The sequence below is a fragment of the Mytilus californianus genome, unplaced genomic scaffold, assembly GCF_021869535.1.
Source record: "Mytilus californianus isolate M0D057914Y unplaced genomic scaffold, xbMytCali1.0.p SCAF_9, whole genome shotgun sequence".
NCBI lineage: Eukaryota > Metazoa > Mollusca > Bivalvia > Mytilida > Mytilidae > Mytilus > Mytilus californianus.
The window spans coordinates 61117877-61140407 of NW_026262745.1; the positions used below are offsets into that span (position 1 = coordinate 61117877).

Sequence of the window (22531 nt, forward strand, 5' to 3'; positions counted from 1 at the left end):
GAGATCACCCCAAGTTTTTGGTGGGGTTCATTTTGCTCAGTCTTTAGTTTTCTATGTTGTGTTTTGTGTACTGTTGTTTGTCTGTTGGTCATTTTTCTTTTATAGCCATGGCATTGTCAGTTTGTTTTTTCGACTTATGAGTTTGAATGTCCCTTTGGTATCTTTTGCCTCTCTTTTAATAATATGAATAATGATAATTGTACTCCAAATTATTATGACCACAAGGCCAGGACACTAAATCTCAATATTATATTTCTATTCTGTAATCCTCCTTCCAAGTGCAACACTGATCAGAAGCATTTGAGTCACCTTAACCTATATTTCATACATGCAGCTTGAATGACTGATGGTTTGTTTTGCTAAGAGGCTGATTCGCATTATGATTTATAAATGATATTTTCAATATTGGTTTTTCCATATTCAATACAAAATAAATTATAACAATTGAGTCACTGTGACCTGCATTTCATACTGCAACTACTTCATTTAATTTCTGCATTCAGAATTGAAATCTTCAATGATATAGCTGTTTATAATTCTATCAGTGAATATATAAAAATATGAGGATGTGGTATAAATGCCAATGAGCCAACTCTCCACTAGACTAAATGACGTAGAAGTTAACAACTATAGGTCATCGTACAGCCTTCAACAATGAGCAAAACCCATATACCTGTAGTCCAGTACCAACATCTTATTTCCCTACCTTTTTGCGCAAATATTCTCTGATGAGTGCTTATCAATGATATCTTTAAATTTGTATGCAGCAAAAGAAATAAGTTCCTCTCTTTTACTGAAACATATTTCAGCAATAACTCCTCATTGCCTTACTGTAAAGCTGTTCAGTGTGTTTAAATTTTTCAATTTCTAGGACCAAACCTGTCTTCGAGATTTAATTTTGCATTAATCTGATCTATGATACTGATCTCCTCTAAAGGACAAATTTACATGAGGGGAAATTATGCAATTTTATTTTAATAGGGAAATTAGCGAAAATAAACCCCTCAGGAAAATTACTTTTTTCAGTGATTTATGGAACTACAATTTGATTTTTATGGGGGGCTAGGATGAAATTTGAAATAAATAGGCAGGACAGGAGTTTTGAGTAAAAAAAAAAAGCCAGGATGAGACACTTGCAAAAAAAAAAGTCAGGATGACAATTTAGGTAAAAAAAAGTCAGGATAAACTTTAAAAAAAAAAAAGGCAGGACCGAATACAGTGAAAAATAAAAAGGCAGGACAGAGATTACAACTAAAAAAAAATGCAGGACAAAATTTTTCATCCTAGCCCCCAATAAAAATCAAATGGTAGCTCCCTTAATATATAATCCTACAGAAAAATAACAAATTCTTCATAGTGCTTCTGTTTTATTAATTTATGAATAAATCATTTATGCATTGAGACATTCTTTTCTCTCCCAAACAAGTCTTCAGAATGGAAGGCCCTATTGCTTAAACATTTGAATGATCTTGACTTGTAACTTTTGGAACCTAAGCCGGTTTGTCTTTCCACAACAAGTCGTCTGGAATGTTAGGTGCCATTGATAAAACTTTTGGAATATCCTCTTTAGTAGTAACATTTGGAATTCGTTTTCGGCTGACTACATTTTCAACAAGACTTTTCTTATATTCTGTCCACTTCCTGTTTGCTTCAAACTTCAAATACAGATTTTGGTTTGAGGGTATCTTTTCCTCATTCTTATCCTTCATCTCATCCAATCGATCCATCATCAGATTTATTGCAAAGAATGCTGAGTTGATCAACAGGCATTCTACTTTACCATTTGTTATGATAAAAGTATCCTGAAGATTTTCACCTGCAGGTAGAGAAATTAGATAAGCATCTGAATGTTAGTATCGACTATAAAGTAACTTTTATTTTATGTACTAATAGTAATAAATTCATATATGAATGTCTGTATATACTATAACTTCACTATTATATTATGTACTAATAGTAATAAATTCACATACCAACACCAAAATAGTCACCAGAATGTTGATTCTTGGTGTTTTAACGCCACTTTTAAGCACTGCTTTTGGGCTATTTCGTGGCGGCAAGTTTTTATTGGTGGAGGAAGCTGGAGTGCCCGGAGAAAACCACGACCTTCAATAGGAAAACTGACAATCCTAGTCAATTAAGATTGGAGTTGAGTGCACCCGCACGAGCGGGGTTTGAACTCACAACCTCAGTGTTGACTGGTTAGTGATTACAGTAGTAACTACTTAGACCACTTGGCCACCGAGGCCTCTCACCAGAATGTAGAGACATGACTGTTTGTATCTACTATAAAGTAACTTTTATTTTATTTCCTTATAGTAATAAATTCACATATCAACACCAAAATAGTCACTAGGATAGAGAGACAGGAATGTCTGTATAAACTATAAACTCACTATTATATTATGTACCAATATGAATAAATTCACATACCAACACCAAAATAGTCACTAGGATAGAGAGACAGGAATGTGTATATACCATAAAGTAACTTTTATTTTTTTGTACCAATCGTAATAAATTCACATACCAAACACCAAAATAGTCATCCGTCATCAAGATATAGAGACATGAGTCATATGACTATGTATCTACCATAAAGTAACTATTGTTTTATGTACCAATAGTAATAGATTCACATACCAACACCAAAATAGTCACCAGGATAGAGAGACATGACTGTCAACATGTGGTTTTCTGTTCTACATATTCTTGTGTGCTTTCCGTATGGCTTGTTGAGAAATTCAGAGTGATCTTTCTTGTTATCAGACAAAAACAGGGACGGTCGCAGATAAGGGGACTGAGTTCTGAGCAGTGATACTTTCTTTATCATGTCACATTTTCCTTTACTAATGAAGTAGACAGCATCTGTCAACTGTGTTTTGTCTCCAAATATAACCTGGAAAAATACAACATGTTAAAATATATCAATGATAATTCATATCAGTATTTTTCAATTAATTTCAAGATGGTTCATAGCAAGACTTCACTTGACAATTTTTTTATCTCCAGATTTGTACATGCATTGGGTGACATGACAGGTGCAACATGTGGAGCAGAACTGCTTACTCTTCTAATTATTGATTAAAAAAGATAAATAAAAATTTATGATTCACATTTTTTATAACCAAAGAAAAAAGAACAATGGGTATGGGCTTTGCTCATTGTTGAAGGCCATACGGTGACCTATAGTTGTTAATTTCTGTGTTATTTGGTCTCTTGTGAAGAGTTGTCTTATTTGCCATCATACCACATCTTCTTTTTTATAATGAATAAAAGCATTGACAGCCATGTTTGGAAAAAAGCTGAGGGTTTTAAATGAGGGACTGGATGGGGAGTCCTTTATTTCTGTGTTTTTTAATTTTCTATGTCATTTATCTCTTTTCTTTATATTTTTTGCCCATTTTTCTCTATTCTGTATATTGTTGCCCATTATTCAATATTCTTTATATTTCAGCAACCCATTATTCTCTAAGTGTGGTTTTTTGGAAAGATTGGTAATTGTTCTAAATCTTTCCTAAGGTACTGTCCTCCCTAACAACAAGTAGCACAGATTAGTTACTTAATCTACAAAATGTATACACATGCACTGAAATATAGTTCCCTATAATTCTCATGTCTGTGTACATATGCACATATAAACTGTGAAAAATTGGGGTATATTTTTGGAGCAGTTCATTCAAGTATGTATGTCTTTTAAGGTGTGTTAATGTGTGCAGGCTATTTTTGTCTTTTTGATTAGGTGTCACACACAGAGAGAGTAGTGATACAATGACAGTATGATTGACAACTGTCATGGTCATCAAACAATCAGAGACAAGGTGGAGCCTTAATTACAATGCCCCACCTCCTTAAATGCCAATCATATTGACCACATTGCTAATCAACCTCAGTCTTACATTATTATACAGACCCTTCATTGCATATCTCAATACACAAATATTTGACCCCATAATTGAATACACAAATGTATATATTAGATGTTTGATATGTACAAATGAGAGATTTATTCATTGCCTATTACTTTTGATCTACATTACATAAAGTGATTCTGTAAATTATGCCTGAAAGAAAAATAATTAATTAATAAGTATTTATAACAAGATCTTTTTTAAAGAAAAAAAACAAAATATGAAATCTTTATATAAATATATAAAAGGTATTCAAATAAGGACTATAATTTCTTGATAAATCTACAAGAATCATCTGTAATTATTCAATAATTTAAAACTTCTTATATCAGTTAACAATTGTAGTCATTTAAATATAAGAAGTATATATTTATGCAATCAAGAAAGAATCCTCATTTCAATAAAATTAGTTTTTTTAATTTGTTCATGTTGAAAAAGTACATTTTCAATGCCCTTTTCTGGAAAATATTTAAATCGTAAATTGATTAAAACACACTCTACAACTTTTAATCTTCAGTGTCATATAATCATGATAATTGTTTTCAAAATGCATCAATGGATCTCATTACGCCATTGAGATCATGGTGTTTTTTTTTCTAATATTCAGCGGTTACGTGTTTCATTTCAATTCTAAAGCTTTTGGACATACTTATACATTGATTACTCTTAATTAGATTTAAAGGAATGTGAAATTTCATTATGTTCCTTTTTTTCTTTTGATATTAATATTTACAATTCTATCATAATTTAATTGTGAAAAAACGGATTTTTCTGTCTTAAAGTCATATGATACTCCAAATTTAAACAACAAAATGAATATGATTTAATATACTTGACTGTGATGGCTGAAAAAACTCATCATATAGATACCAGGATAAAAATTAAGTACGCCAGACACGCGTTAGTTTTACTGTTGAACACATGTGCATGCACTGGACTTTCTTTTAAAAGAAAATCCCGCGTCTTATCAAGATCTACAGAAATGAATTGCTATTGAATAATTGTCTTCCCGTACTCTAATCTCCCGATAACTTTCTGTTTGCAGTACCTTAACCATACACGGAACTTCATTCGTTGGTACTTTGCCGGCAACCCGCGCGGCAAGTGCGCCGGAGGGAAAAGTAATCAGATGAAAAATGGGTAAACAAATATGGAATTTATATTTTGAAAGTTCGTCAAATCATTTAATAACTGTAACAAAAAACATTGCTCTTTTGCATGTCTATCAATCACTTATTTTTTTACTTGCTCCATGATTGAGGGTGTGGATGAGGGGTGTTTTGCGCCTGTCCCAAGTCAGGAGCCTCTTGCCTTTGTTAGTCTTGTATGTTTTTTTATTTTAGTTCATTTATATGTTTTGGAGTTTAGTTTGACGTCAATTTTCATTGAACTAGTACACATTTTGTTTAGGGGCCAGCTGAAGCCCGCCTCCGGGTGCGTGATTTTCTCGCTGTGTTGAAGACCTATTGGTGGCCGTCGGCTGTTTTCTGCTGTTTGGTCGGGTTGTTGTCTCTTTGGCACATTCCCCATTTCCATTCTCAATTTTATTACAATTAGAATAAGGAACAAAAATTATCAAGAATAAAGGAAAACGAACAAAACAAAATATAGAATAGAGAATAATGAGGTGTTTAAATATAAAGAATAGAGAATAATGAGGTGTTTAAATATAAAGAATAGAGAATAATGAGGTGTTTAAATATAAAGAATAGAGAATAATGAGGTGCTTAAATATAAAGAATAGAGAATAATGAGATGCTTAAATATAAAGAATAGAGAATAATGAGGTGTTTAAATATAAAGAATAGAGAATAATGAGGTGTTTAAATATAAAGAATAGAGAATAATGAGGTGTTTAAATATAAAGAATAGAGAATAATGAGATGCTTAAATATAAAGAATAGAGAATAATGAGATGCTTAAATATAAAGAATAGAGAATAATGAGGTGCTTAAATATAAAGAATAGAGAATAATGAGATGCTTAAATATAAAGAATAGAGAATAATGAGATGCTTAAATATAAAGAATAGAGAATAATGAGGTGCTTAAATATAAAGAATAGAGAATAATGAGGTGCTTAAATATAAAGAATAGAGAATAATGAGGTGATTAAATATAAAGAATAGAGAATAATGAGGTGCTTAAATATAAAGAATAGAGAATAATGAGGTGCTTAAATATAAAGAATAGAGAATAATGGACAAAAGGTATACAGAATGATCCCGAATAGAGAAGAATGACCTGAAAAATTAAAGAATACAGAAATGAAAGACCCCATCCAAATTCTCATGATTCTGTGTCTATTAATGTTAATGTTCGGTAAACTCCAGCGTTATAACACGAAAGTTTATTAGCAGCAGAGACATATAACACAATTGTATTATATGTATCTCTGTTAGCAGGGAATGACATATTTTTTGTCTATTATATTTTATGGATTCGTAATAAATGTTAAAGAAATAATTTTCTAATCGTTTTATATGACTTTAAAAAATTTTCTAAAATAAGTCATATGGTCGGATGCTCTACTGAATGGGTCCCTTTTGTCCGATTTCTCCCAGCTAAACTGTTCATAATGGACGTGCTTAAATGACCTCCAATGGAATGTAAATCCCAAGATTTGCGTTAGGATATTTGTGTAATAAGGCTTACAGTGTTGTCCGGGAAAGACTTCATATCGGACATGTCTGTTACGCTCTTCATCTGATCAATAGAAGCTCCTTCAAAACTTTGTTGGTTTTTTATAAATGTGTGTCTTTGCTGCCATTTCTCTTCATATTGGTGCCGTAAGACATTATTAAACTCGTCCTTGCTTAGACTTAAAAATTCGCTATCACCTATAAGATGTATAAAAAGACAAAAAGACAAATCAAACAAAAAAATAATTTTAAGGGGTCCACTAAACAAGAAGCAGTGTCCAAAGACTTTAAATGTACACTGGGTAAAGTATAGGCTCATTATTCTATTAATATTCACACAAATCATACGTATTTGCATTATCACTGCTTCGTGTATGGAGGGCCTACCGTTAAAAACATTATAAGGCATTATAATGACCAGAGTATTTCTTGAAATGTTGAAGTAACTAAATGAATCAAAACTGCAAATGAAATGAATGTCTTTTTTCGTTTTGATTTAGGGATGAGCAGCTGAGGCAAGCAGTACCCCGGCCATCCTTTTTATTTTATTTTTTTTAAACAAAACGAAAACCCTATTCATATATTTTTAACAAAATATACAGTTAAAGCTACCATGCATGCATATGATAATACGCTATTTCATGAAGAGACAAAAAGATTTGACAAATATCTTATGTATTTACGACTGTGCTTTTAATTTCATCTAAGGAAAATGTCGAAATCTGCATGATAAGTTGAATATATATTTTTGATCCAATCAATAACCTTATGATATTTTGTCTGAATTTTGAGACCGTTATTATATATTAAACCAAGCTTGAAATACTATTCCTGCGATTCATCCTACCACTCATTATAATTATACAGTAAGTGCACATCTCCTTCCCAGAATAAAAGATCCCCGTTGTAAGAGTTATTTACCTTTGCACACTGCCGTATAGTTTCTTTTCATGTCTCTAACGAGAGCAAGTTCTCCAAACGTAGCACCGGATTTAACATCTTTCAGATGAATAACATGCTTGATGCCTGAAAGAATAAAGATATTACGCGAGAGACCGTGTATCATATATATACAATATATGTACATTGTCGGAAAATATAAAATTTATTTGTATGAGTTCTGTAGTCAGTCACCACTTCGGTGTTATCATTTATATCTTTTATATAGTCATTTTTATAAATTTACTGTTTGCAAAAGTATAAATTATTCTAAATAATAAGGATGTTCTTATCCCATGCACTCAGAAAACCTTAGCCATATTAGGCACAACTTTTTGGAACTTTTGGTCCTCAATGCTCTTCAACTTTGTACTTGTTTTGGCTTTTGAACTTTTTTGATCTGAGCGTTATTGGTTAGTCTTGTGTGGACGAAACGCGCGTCTTGCGTATTAAATTTTAAACCTGGTACCTTTTGTTAGCTATTATTCGTATGTTTCTCTGTCCTATATGTTCTCCCATTTATTTGTATTGTAGTCCTGTCATGTAATGTTGTCATTTTAATGTTATATTTAACATTGCCATAAAAGCGGGAGGTTTGGCTAGCCACAAAACCAGGTTCAACCCACCATTTTTTCTTCTTAAAATGTCCTGTACCAAGTCAGGAAAATGGCCATTGTTATATTATAGTTCGTTTCTGTGTGTGTTACATTTTAATGTTGTGTTTCTGTTGTGTCGTAGTTCTCCTCTCATATTTGATGTGTTTCCCTCAGTTTTAGTTTGTAACCCGGATTTGTTTTTTTCTCAATCGATTTATGAATTTCGAACAGCGGTATACCACTGTTGCCTTTATTTAGAAACAGGACGAAAAGCGAGGCTCGCCGAGCTTTTCTCCTGTTTCGTAGCGAGTACAAATAAATTTTATATTTTCCGACAATGTACATATATTGTTTTTATCCTGAAATTTACACCCAACACTTGAAACTTTAGTTGTTAAAATCTAAATCATTGTCTCTAATTATTCAAAGAAATCGACATAGTTTAAACGCAGACCGCGAAGAGGACCCCAAAATGAACTGGTACGTAAAAAGAAATATCATTATTACCGCTTGCTCAACATGGAAGCGGGGTAACAGGAGACTTTATATCATGGTACAAGTACAAATAAAGCAAAAATTTATTTGTGTACCTGTTATTTGTACAATAGTTAGCTGATTGCAGGATAAATGCGTTTCAGTACAATGTAACTATCTGGATTCGCATGACTGGAGATCATGCTGCATTTCATGCATAGCAGGAGACCCTTCAACTGCCGACGCACCTTGCACATCTCGATCCTTTTGGGGTTCATGCATCTTCGCTAGTTAATCCGGTTACGATCCAGATCTCCTTGGCTAGCGATGATGGGGTACATGTGAGTCCCTTAGTTTATGTTTATTGCCTAGATTTGTCTCTTTTTAATCAATGTACAAAATTTGACTTGAATCGTTAAACTACTGTTTTTGTTAGGATTTTTCTTAAGAAATGACTTTTCTTTTAAGAAAGGGTGTGATTAAAAGAAAATGCGGACTCTAAGTCAATGAGACAGCAACCCAACTACGCCATAAACATAAAAAAAAAGTCATCAGACGTTTTCGTAATATTTGGCAAGCGCTCATACCATTCAGTTTTCCAGTTTATATAAAAAAACCATAAATCATACTGAGTTGTGGTTTGAACGATGGGTATTATCCTCAAAAGTTTACACCAGAACGTTGTGAATGGTTAAAAATGTATTAGACTATGGAACTTCAACCAATGACATGACGTTATTTTCATTATGGGGTGTGAACATTCAAGCAATTACCAATAGTCCTTTAGATTCTGAGACGGCGTATTAAACAAGCATGATGGTGATGTCTCACTCTAACAGATTCACGGCGTATTAAACAAGCATGATGCTGATGTCTCACTCTAACAGATTCACGGCGTATTAAACAAGCATGATGCTGATGTCTCACTCTAACAGATTCACGGCGTATTAAACAAGCATGATGGTGATGTCTCACTCTAACAGATTCACGGCGTATTAAACAAGCATGATGGTGATGTCTCACTCTAACAGATTCACGGCGTATTAAACAAGCATGATGGTGATGTCTCACTCTAACAGATTCACGGCGTATTAAACAAGCACGATGCTGATGTCTCACTCTAACAGATTCACGGCGTATTAAATAAGCATGATGGTGATGTCTCACTCTAACAGATTCAACTGAAACACGTTATAAATCATCAACGTCAGTTCAAAAGAAACTTAAAGTGTGACGGAAATATAAAGAACGGACACAGAGGGTGGTAAAGGGTTATTTTCGTGCAACGTGTTTTGCCATTTTTATTTCACGTGCAGCCGTGAAAAAGGTTCGTCATTCACCGTGTTTCGTGAAATCGGTAAAAAGATCAACGTGCAAGAAATTTTTAATTATTCGTTCATCGTGAAATGGCAATTTTATTTCGCGTTCTTCCGTGCAGATACACCCCCCCCCCCTTTACGCCCCTCGACACAAGATCGGATAGACGGACAAGGTACATTTTTTCGGATCGGTAAGACACCGACTTTGTGTTTGCCAATGCTTTGATATTTTCAGTAAACAATTATTTTGAACTACCTTAAAACATTTTGTCATACTTTTCTCATACTACTTACAGTTTGACTCCAATTTTTTTCAGCAGCAAAACAGTAATGATTAGTAGTGCGTGTGCGCTTTTTGGATCTGTCAGCCTACATATTTTAGTTTAGTTTAAACATATTTATTTATAGTGGATTGGGAAACAAGTAATTGCAACTTATATTAATCCCTTTCCACTTTGCGGGTGCGAGTGCTGTTTGTAGCGGCATTAACCTGCTCTTTATCGAAATCTACAAGGGTGTTTTTTACGTGCAAGAGATATGACTCTCTCTTAACACGGGTCAGCCATTTATCGTCCCCTTCCGACGGACTACCATCGTTAGCCTACTTATACCTACTCAGTCCTGTTTTTCAATACTTTGAATTACGATTATGTGTATTCTAAGCACGAAAACATGTGCATTCTTGTTTTCTTACTGTTAATAAGTTTTGTTGTTTTTCCTTCGGCCACGATGTGGTGTTTTCAGACTGGTTTCTTCTTAAGTTTTTTACCCCCCCCCCTTATTTCATCCCGCCCTTTTCGTCGGATTTTCTCCATCTTGTCTACTTTATTTATGTACATCATATATAAGTATAATTATCCTTGCAAAATAAGTTATCTGTACAATATCATATTCAACTGGTTATATTGAATTATTTCATTATTCCACTATAATTGGGTGTGATTTTTAAGCTTAAAAAGAAATAAGTGTATTAATTGTATTGACAGCTAGATGTATTTATTTTTTGTTAAAGTTGCTGTCTTAATCCTCTTGTTATCTTGATACTGTTAAATTGAAGTGTTCCGTTCCAAGAAAAACTACCCCCAAAAGTTGATGACTATATGTGCACCTTAAATGCAATATTATATTGATTACTAATCTAAATAAAAGTGCGTTGATAGCCTGTATATAAAAGTTAAAAGATGTTACAATTTACAGTTCAATGCAATATATATAAGTAAAAACGTACCAGTCCTCGGATCTATATCTGTCGTCTGTAAACTTACACATCCAGAAACAACAAAATACATCCGGGTTCCGATGTCTCCCTGCTTTATGATAATTCTCTGGTCTTCAAAGCGGTCATACCATAACATTCTGGCCAAGTCTGCCTTTATAGACTTGGGATATTTGTTGAAGAAGGGGAGACGATCCATAACTTCCTAGGAATATAGACCAAGGAACCTGGATAATTCTGTACATGTACACATGTTTAATTTTGTGTATGCATTATGTTTGTTTATATTATTTGTTTGTACTATCATACCTCATGTGAGGCCTTTAGTGAAATAAAAAGTTTCAAAGTTTCAAAATTTCAATTAATTGTTATAATTAAGGCCATAAGATTTTTTAATTCAAAAAATTAAATTGACTATTAAAGGTATGCTTTAAACCTCCAATAACAAATGCCTCAGTCAAGCAAACTCAAACATATTCCACAATTAATTAAACAACCGTAAAAGAGAGGCGAAAGATACCAAATGGACATTCAAACTCATACATTGTCATAAGTTGAAAATAAACTGATAACGCCATGGACGATTGCTTCTAATTCTATGTAAAGTTGCTTCAATGAAGCGGATTAACTCACTAAAAAACGATGCATTAGTATTTTGTATCACGGACGCTTGTGGGAAATGACCCCTACCTCGGACTCGGGCCTATCAGTAGAGCCCGGAGTCCTATCAGTGGAGCCAGGATCCCAAACTAGTTATTTTAAAGGAGCCTGGAAAACATATGCATAATGGGGAGCCTGGATCCCTACGACAAAATTCGGATGGACACGTGTTATCCTCTTTTTACTAAATACCTTGAGAGTTCGTATATCTCTTTCTGTACGCTGGTGTACCATTTTCCATAAGGCATCCCTAGCTCTATGGGAAAGTCCGCCGTATGATGTTGTCGCACTTCTGAAATAGCTGACATCAAAATCCAATACATTACTTTTGTGGCTCTTTTCGTCTTCTTTCTTTACCGAACTAATCTCCTCCCTAGTTTGCATTTTCATTTTCGCCTTTACAGCATTGAGTAGACGAGACACGCATATAAATTTATTAGTAAATCTTCGAAACCTTTCTAAAACAACCGCCTAGAAAAAAAAACATAAATGAATAAAAATTACTTCATTCCTTCATTCCTTCGTTATTCATTCATTCGAATCTCTTCTAATACATCATTTAAAACAAACGTATATAATGTGGTCCAAAAATAAATCGACAAATATTTTTGGTCCAATTGTCAGGTGCGGATTCAAGATTTTGAAAAGGGGAGTGCTGGTATGCCAACGTTAGAAGTAATACTTTTAAACAGTCTATGCATTTATCATTTATGTAGGGGTCCGAGCCCCTTGTCTACCCTCCTAAATCCGCCTCTGATTCTTATTATATTGGTAATTTGTTTATTGATTGCTGGTTCGTCTGTACAAAATTTACCAGTTGGATCCTCTGTTTCCTTAGGCCTTTGCTCTTAAACATAGGAGATGTGGTTTGGTTGCCAATGAGACACCTATACACCAGTCCAACTGGCGTGGTTGTCAGCTCCTGACCATTAGATGATTGCTTGATTGTTGTTGGTGTTTAACGCCACTTTCAGTACTATTGGCTACATCATGACGCTCAGTTTTTTGTTGTTGTAGTTTTTTTGTGGAGGAAGAAGGAGTGCCTGGAGAGAACCACCGACCTTCCGTAGGAAAACTGGCAATTCTAGTCAATTCTCACAACCTCACTGTGACAGGCTAGTGATACAGTATATATATATGAACTACTTAGACTACTCGGCTACCGCGGACCATTAGAAAACAACAATTAGCAATTGTACGATAAGCAAAATCAATGACTATGAAGTTTAATACATTTTTTTTATTCAAGATTTTGATCGTTATTTTCACAATTATAATTTGTACTTTCTTTCTTTGTTTTTTTCTTTTTTCATCATAATTTATCCCTTTTTTTATTCTTTTGTTAAAGAAAACTTAGATGGGCGGTGACATAAATTTAATGGGCTCAATCCTACTTCATTATCCAAGACTAGAAAGCCTCTCCGCCATGATTGAGGGTCCGAATTGGTAGATCTTTATTTGAATCTTTATATTTTTAAAAAAGACTTTCAATCTATTCTAAAGTTCGCGATGTCATAGTTCTATTTTAAACCTTCGGGTTCTAAAATAATAAGATTTATAAATTTATCATTAATTTATAACCGTTCAAAGATCGCCCAAAACCACAAATTTGACAGACTTTGGCTAATTTTGAGTACTATAGTACTTAATTATCTCAAAAATGTATAGGAAATCCTTACCAAAAACCATAATGAAGTTTAAAGAAAAGCTGCATATCATGTTGCGGGAACAAATACCGTTGGGTAAAAAAAACTTATAACATTTGCAATTTTGTATTAAAATTCTTTTAACAACAAATACTTTATTGTTATATAAAGCATAACCGATTTGTGATATAATGAACGCCATAATAAACAATAAATATAAAAAAAAACATAGGTAAAACATATCCATAGAAAATACAAAAGCGAAACAATCTATTCATATATATACAAGTCTCAATTGAAAACAACGTTCAAACCTATGATTGCGTTGGATAAAAACCACAATTTTTATACGTGTGCATGCAAAACAATTTCTTGGTAGAGGGGTCTAAATATATATATATATATAACAGAAGAGGCACAGCAAAATAGTTCCGTTTGTTTTAACATACAATCCCGCCTTTACTAACCTTTCACGTTTGATCCGTGCCAATTGACAAATTATTGCCAAGCACCCAAAATTGTCCAAGATCTTTCCCAAGCCTCCTGTCTTAGCTTTTCGGAGACCAGCAAGTCTGAAAGACCTATTTGTGAGAGCTGACGTCTCCTCTAATAAAACGTTTAACTGCAGGATGGTGCAAGTCGTGTGGTAACAGACGATGTCTGACTTGCCAACAAATACTGAATACTTAAAAAAAAAAACTTGCCACTCCACTGGGTCTGTGTGCACTATATTTTGCAATGTAACTTGCAAAACCCAGAATGTTGTATACCTTCTTCAGTGTCGATGTGGCATGCAGTACGTTGGCGAGACAGAACAGCCATTCAACAAACGCATGAATGGCCACCGAAGTGACTACACCTGCAAGCCCGACCTCCCCGTAAGTCGTCATTTGAGATCACCTGGGCACTGCCAAGCTGATCTCAAAAACCTTACCATCACAATCATAGACCACAACGAGGGTTGGTCAAGGGCCGACAGACTCGCTCGGGAAAGGTTTTGGATAAGAAAGCTAAGGACAGTTTCCCCAGAGGGCATAAATGAAAAAAACATAGAATGAGTCACTCATTTTCCCTACTATCACTCATTTTCCTACCATCACTTGTTTCCAGTAACTCAGGCTTCCGTACTGGACTCTTACAGTTTTAAGGAATTTTTTAATTAATACCAGTTTAAATTACAGGGTTCTATTCATTTGGGAGGGATGTATAAGTACGCAGTCACGTTCAATTATTTAACCTTAGTCAAAATTTATTATTATTTTTTTAATCATTATCAAACTGTTATCTATTTGGGATGTTTAAATACGCAGCTTCTGTTTTAATTACTCCATCGTTGTTAAATTTGAAATATTATACTAGCTTGGATCAGTCAGTGCTGTGTATTGGGAATGTATTTCCACGCAATCGTTGTTGTAACATCTTAACTGTCGTCACCTTTGAAATTTTAGAGTTGTACCAGTTCATATCGCACATATCTATTTTTATTTGAGGCATATCTTTGCAGTCTCTGTTGTAAATAGCTACATAACCTACGTCATGGTTAAAAAAAATAGAATTGTACAAGCGTCTCTATGATGTTCAGTTTTGACTGTTTTATTATATAAATTTCAAGATTTGCTCTAGTTTTATAATCAGACTAGATTGATATGATTCATTTTACATCGTGATCATACTGATGAAGGATATCTGTTATCCGAAATATTCAACATTTGTTCATTTTATTATTATTTTTTGGTGATGTTGTACCCTTTTAGACTTGTTATATATTATATTTTGTAAAGTGTACTGTATCATAATTATATGATCCATCGCCCCGAAAGATTTATCGTTGGCTATTATTCAGTCATTTTATATATATATAAAATCATAGGTTTGAACGTTGTTTTCAATTTAGACTTGTTTATATATTTTCGTTTGGGCTTGTATTATATTTGCCTTAGGGTTTATATGATCCGTTCATCCTATTTAGACTCCTCAAAATTCAAGAGTCTATTCTAAATTGAGGTAAATTGTTGGGCTTTCCATTCCTTACATCACTGAAGAGACATTATTTGTCGAAATCCGGATATGGTGTACAAAAACCTTTGCACCTTTTGTTTGCGGTATATCATCTTTTCCGCAAGTTTATTGTTTTCTGTTTAGTATTAAATTTAAAATTAAGATCCATTTATTACATCGGTGATCCGTTTATTTGACAATCGCCAATGGCAGTCAGCAGGGTTTAAGAACATTTGTTGTTCGACCTGTTAGTCAAATGCGTTTTGTTAAAATATACTTTTTCACTTTTTTGGTCTTTTGGAAAATGTTGTTTGTGCTGTATTTAGACCCCTCTAACAAGAAATTTGTTTTGCATGCACACGTATAAAAATTGCGGTTTTTATCCAACGCAATGATAGGTTTGAACGTTGTTTTCAATTTAGACTTGTTTATATATATATATATATATACAATATGGTATATCGCAAACATGAGGTGCAAAAATTTGTACACCATATCCGGATTTCGACAATTAATGTCTCTTCAGTGATGTTAGGAATCGAAACGGTATTTGGAAGGCCATATAATTTACCTCAATTTGGGATTGACTCTTGAATTTTGAAGAGTCGAAATAGGATGAACGGATCATATAAACCCGAAGGCAAATATAATACAAGCCCAAACGAAAAAATATAAACAAGTCTAAATTGAAAACAACGTTCAAACCTATGATTGCGTTGGATGAAAACCGCAATTTTTATACGTGTGCATGCAAAACAAATTTCTTTGTAGAGGGGTCTAAATACAGCACAAACAACATTTTCCAAAAGACCAAAAAAGTGAAAAAGTATATTTTAACAAAACGCATTTGACTAGCAGGTCGAACAACGGATGTTCTTAAACCCTGCTGGCTGCCATGGCGATTGCCAAATAAACGGATCACAGATGTAACACAATGGATCTTAATTATATTAATTTAATACCAAACAGAAAACAATAAACTTGCGGAAAAGATGGTATATCGCAAACATGAGGTGCAAAAATTTGTACACCATATCCGGATTTCGACAATTAATGTCTCTTCAGTAATGTTAGGAATCGAAACGGTATTTGGAAGGCCATATATAATTTACCTCAATTTGGGATTGACTCTTGAATTTTGAAGAGTCGAAATAGGATGAACGGATCATATAAACCCGAAGGAAAATATAATACAAGCCCAAACGAAAAAATATAAACAAGTCTAAATTGAAAACAACGTTCAAACCTATGATTGCGTTGGATAAAAACCGCAATTTTTATACGTATGCATGCAAAACAAATTTCTTTGTAGAGGGGTCTAAATACAGCACAAACAACATTTTCCAAAAGACCAAAAAAGTGAAAAAGTATATTTGACTAGCAGGTCGAACAACGGATGTTCTTAAACCCTGCTGACTGCCATGGCGATTGCCAAATAAACGGATCACAGATGTAACACAATGGATCTTAATTATATTAATTTAATACCAAACAGAAAACAATAAACTTGCGGAAAAGATGGTAAATCGCAAACATGAGGTGCAAAAATTTGTACACCATATCCGGATTTCGACAATTAATGTCTCTTCAGTAATGTTATATATATATATATATATATATATTTCTCTAATTCTTCGTCAATTTATTCCTTTCTGCACCCATTGTATAAAAAAAAATTAATCAACGTGTGGTTCGTTTGATCTCAGTTCTTCGTTGGTTAAAATCCGATTATGACGTCGAATTTTCTTGCCTTCCTCTGAATTTCCTATTGTGACGGCATGAAAAAAGGCGACCATGCCTGATGACGTCACATAGAAAGAACACATCTTTTTGCAGATCATTCGAAAAGAAGGAATAAATTTGCCTGCGTATTGTTTGAAAATCATTAGAGAAACAGATTCCACCACCAAATCTCGTGTAATACGATATTTAGCCACTCTCGACAGTTAAATTTTAAATATTTAAAACCGTCTCGGTGAGCCTCGCGTTTTAAATTTGAAAATCTAACTGTCTCGAGTGGATAAATATCGTATCACACTCGATGCAGTGGTAGAATCTATATATATATATATATATATATATATATATATATATATATATAATATAACAATAAATTACGAGTCCCCTGCCCTCAGTTCTAAATATGAATATAAGGAGATGTGATATAATTGCCAATGAGACAACCTTCCACCAGAGACCAATTGACATAAAAGTTAATAGCTAAAGGTCACCGTATGGTCTTCAACAATGAGCAAAACCCATACCGCATATATATATATTTATATAGTCAGCTATAAAAGGCCCCGAAATGACAAATGTAAAACAATTCAAACGAGAAAACTAACGGCCTGATTTATGTACAAAATAATGACGAAAAACAAATATGATACACAGCAACAAACGACAACCACTGAATTACAGGCTCCTGACTAGGGACAGGCACATACAGAGTGTGGCGGGGTTAAACTAGTTTGAAGGCGCCCCCCCCCCTCTTTTAATCTGGGACAGTGGTGTAACAGTACAACATAAGAACAAACTATAATAATCAGTTGACAAGGGCTAAAGCCTACTTATTAAAGGTCCCTACGCCTTCTATATTTCTATTATTGAGGTTGATGGACAGAGAAGTTATTAAATTTTGTCATTTCCTTGACATGAATTATAATCTTGTATATCTTATCACACTTTTCCCGATTAGTCACCTCTAAATTTTGAAATTCTTTTACAATATAAAATGAAATGATTTTCATCCTCCACTGTATTACAGAATGAACATAGTCGTTTTTCTCGATGAGTTTTTAATGCTGTCCTTTTTTTCTATAAAAAAAACAGAAGTATGTATAGCCTTGAATTATGTTTTGATTATATAAAAATATATAAATTTATTAAATATAGAGACCCTTTAATAATCAAATGTTAAGAAGATTGGGAAATGTTTGGACTTTAACTTTGTGAATGACACAAACACAGGGGAAATTGTACTCTTTATCTCGGTTTCAATTTTTACCAATCTGATTGAAATACGGATCCTGTGTGATAGCTTTGCTTATACGGATCTGCAAACGCTCCGTTCTACTTTCTGTTTTCAAGACCTTTCGGAACCTTCTGGTTTTGTCGGATTACTACACACCTTCAAAAATTTGAAGTCTGAAATTTCATTGGCTGATGTAATAATTACCAGAACAGAAAGTTTTCAGATCCTTGTAAGCAAAAGAGAGGCGAAAGGTACCAGAGGGACATTCAAACTCATAAGTCGAAAATAGCTTGGACAAAGAATCTGTATTTCAATCATATCGAATTCTTACCTTTCTGTCCTCTGCAACAGAGACATTTGTTGAACTTGGAAATCCACCTGGAAACCTGCGGCTGACAGTTCGTGACAATAACTGAAAATAGCATTTTGAAAACGTGTCATGAGGGTTTGGATGGGGGTTTACAGAATAGAATAGGGTGCTAAAATATAAAAACAAACAAACATAGAGAATAATGGACAAATTATATAAAGAATAGAGAAAATGGCGGAAAAAAAATAAAGAATACATATATGATGGACTCCCCCCCCCCCCCCCCCAAAAAAAAACCCCATTCCAGACCCACTATCATTGAAGGCATTTGTAAACAATATTTTATAATACTAGAATATAAAAAAGTTAAGAAAACATGACTCTGACTTGCCCACGGTATTTGAATGGATGTTGGTTGAACGATTTCATTTTGATTGGTAGATTCTAAGCATTTTGCATTTCATACGGAAATGTAAGTGATAAATTTGTCCTGGTAAAATATGTCCGGGCGGACACATATTACTAGTATAAAAAGTCCATGGTTACAGAATTTACTAGTATTTTTAGTCCGATGTTAGTAATTTATGTCCCCAGACTCATTTTCCTAGGAATTCAAGTCCATGTCATTAATATTCCTAGGTAAAAACGTCCATGTTCTTTTTTTAATAGGAGAAATATTAATGAATCAAATCATTTGCATTTATACAATATTGGAAATTTAAATATTAAGTTTTAATATTGTTTAAGAGTTGTGTATTTATATTTTTAATAAAATTCATGTCCCCAGACTAATTTTCCTAGGAAATCATGTCCATGTCATTAATATTCCTAGGTAAAAACGTCCATGCCCTTTATTTTAAAAGGTAAATATAAATGTTATGTTTTAATATTGTTTAAGAGTTGTGTATCAATTTTTTAAATATAATGTTTGTCCCCAAACTAATTTTCCTAGGAAATCATGTCCATGTCATTAATATTCCTAGGTAAAAATGTCCATGCCATTTATTTTAAAAGGAAAATTTTAATGAAACAAATTATTTACATGTAAACAATGGAAATTCAATTTTTATGTTTTAATATTGTTTAAGAGTTGTGCATTAATATTTTAATAAAATTCATGTCCCCAGACTAATTTTCCTAGGACATCATGTCCATGTCACTAACATGCCTAGGTTATAACGTCCGGCCATGTCCTTTATTTTAATAGGAAAAATTAATGGAACTTTCAATTTTTTAAATATAATGTTTGTCCCCAAACTAATTTTCCTAGGAAATCATGTCCATGTCATTAATATTCCTAGGTAAAAATGTCCATGCCATTTATTTTAAAAGGAAAATTTTAATGAAACAAATTATTTACATGTAAACAATGGAAATTCAATTTTTATGTTTTAATATTGTTTAAGAGTTGTGCATTAATATTTTAATAAAATTTATGTCCCCAGACTAATTTTCCTAGGATATCATGTCCATGTCACTAACATGCCTAGGTTATAACGTCCGGCCATGTCCTTTATTTTAATAGGAAAAATTAATGGAACTTTCCAATTATATTAACTAAGAAAATATGTTGTTTTTTTTATTTGCAATAATTTTTAAAATATAATAAAAATTACTAGAAAAACAAGTCTTAGGACAATTTTTCCTAGGAAAATAAGTGTCAGACATATTTTACTAGCTATGGACTTATTTTCCTAGGAAAATTTGTCACCGGACTTAAATTCCAAGTAAAATAATGGTCATGGACTTAATTAACTAGGAAAAAAAGTCTGGCGGACAAATTTTACTACCGGACCAAATTTACTGTTACATAATGTCAACAGACCTCATAGTTTTTTATGTTTAACCCACAATAGCCTTTCCCCTTAACATTCTGGATGCACGACTGCTTTTGATAAAGGATAGAAATTTCCCCTGCAGTACCCTTTTTATTATTTGCAAATAGATTTACCGTAGAGGATTTTCCCGTGCGCAAGACGGAGGAAGGTGTAGCAGATAGATTGATACGACTCAGACGCGATTTGTTTCTTTTCAATCCCAACGATGATGGAGCAAGCCCAAGTCTAAGTAATGGTTTATGAGTGTTTATTTCACTTCGCGATGGCCTCAGTGCTAAAGGAGATGTGGTCGAAGACCACAATGCGAAGGATGATTTGGCTCTTGTTTCGTCTGTTGTTGTAGATGGTTCTTTGGCAAAGGGAGAATTCGATCTTTTAACGTATTCATTCACAGAATTTGTATCTATGGTGAAAGTCACAGGGATTTGAGAAAATGTTGAAGGTGGTCTAGACAGAGAACCAGGTGGTGGCGTCTCTGTAGATATTTGTATGGTTATTGGTGAAGTACATGTAGGATTTAGTTCTTTTAGCGGAATATCTTTTGAAATTTGTATAGAGGCCCTTGGCAGTCTCATGGGTTCTAAAGTTCCTTCTGAACTTGATCTGTCTTCCTCTGATATGCATTCAGATTCGACTGGCATCTTGATTTTCTTACGTCTGTCTTTATTTCCTCCCACTTTACTCATTCCTGGTTTAAAATGTTCACTTTTTTCATATTCATAAAATGTTTTTTCCGCCTTTGCTATTGTATTCATATTCGATTTTTCTATTTGAAACCTCTTTGGTAATTTCAGCGGATCAAACCTGGACTTAGTACCCATCTTTTTTGAAAAGCCCTTCTTTGATATCTTCGTTTTTGTTGTATCAGTAAATTGCAGAAAACTAAGGTCGGACTCTTTAAATTTATCTAATTTTCCATGAAATCCACCAAAATGATCATCTTTAGGCTCGTCACACATCAGTGAAATAGCATCCATACTGCAAACACTGCTTTTGAACGAACTTCTATTATGTGAGCTTCTGTTGTTCATTTCTCTAAAAATCGATGCGCTATCCCTATATTTTCTAGTTGAATCTGATTGGATATCCATGGTATGCCGACTGATAGAATCCTCCCTGCCTTGCCTACTTTTAACTGACTTTCTTTGGGATTTTTTGTCTCCTTTATCCTTCTTTGAATGATCGAGTTCTTTTGTTCTATTATCCAAAGATTTCCTCTGAATTTCTACACCTTTTTTTGGTTTCAATGGTCTCAATCTTGAAGGAACTGCGTTTTTTTCTTTTTTCTGTGTCTCATCTTTTTTATATTCTATCCTTTTAAAATTTGCAGTTCCATACTGGTCATACAGGCGAGTGATTCCAGCATTTTGACAACTTTCAATCCAGTCGGTGATTCTTTCCTCTGCCTTGATCTTTACTTTATCTAATTTATCTTTTGTTAGATCCATTTTAATTGCCGGCAATCCATATTGATTTACGCATCACAACACGTGTAGTATCCACGTGCTATTGTTTACGTTTTGTGTCAGAGGTCAATGTCATGCGCAGTTCTTGGTTACAATTTCGTCAACTTCCGGTTTAAGAAAACACGAGGAACGAAGGTTAACAGTAAAGTAAAGTAAAGTAATCTTTATTTAAAGTCGGGTTGCATATATACATACATGACATAATAACAAGGAACATGAGCTCTTTAACCGACTGATACTAATAAACAAAACATACATGTAATAACATTATATTCATATACAACACAAACATACAGACAGCACATACATGTTCCTTTTAACAGTTTAATACATAGATAGCACATGCAAAATAAAAGCTAAGCAAGATATATATTAAAGCAAATATCAGCACATAGTAACACACAATATGTGTATCCAAGTAGCACATGCAAAATTAAACACTATAAAGCACAAGCAAAAGACTACAAGCAGCTACAGCACAGGTAATGCATATTAAAGCAAAGCAAATTAATAATAAATAAAAACATAAAACAAACAGCAGGC

At 33.5% G+C, this 22531-nt stretch overlaps 1 protein-coding gene across 1 annotated transcript; it reads right to left on the bottom strand.

Moving 5' to 3' along the window:
- Positions 1-531: 531 nt before the first annotated feature.
- Positions 532-22022, bottom strand: LOC127716181 (uncharacterized). Its single transcript, XM_052222306.1, has 8 exons — positions 20636-22022; positions 18706-18786; positions 11949-12227; positions 11109-11301; positions 7474-7578; positions 6566-6750; positions 2644-2899; positions 532-1816 (listed from the first exon to the last, which is right to left on the bottom strand). Exons 1-8 carry the CDS (start codon positions 21968-21970, stop codon positions 1491-1493), a joined length of 2760 nt encoding a protein of 919 aa, XP_052078266.1. The 5' UTR covers positions 21971-22022; the 3' UTR covers positions 532-1490.
- Positions 22023-22531: the final 509 nt, after the last annotated feature.

Coding starts and splice junctions, on each gene's coding strand:
- LOC127716181 (XM_052222306.1), bottom strand. CDS start 21,970: ATGGATCTAACAAAAGATAAATTAGATAAAGTAAAGATCAAGGCAGAG. Junction 2,900..6,565: donor AGTCTTTCCCGGACAACACT/GTAAGCCTTATT, acceptor GTATTTTTCCAG/GTTATATTTGGAGACAAAAC. Junction 1,817..2,643: donor TGGTGACTATTTTGGTGTTG/GTATGTGAATCT, acceptor CTCTACCTGCAG/GTGAAAATCTTCAGGATACT.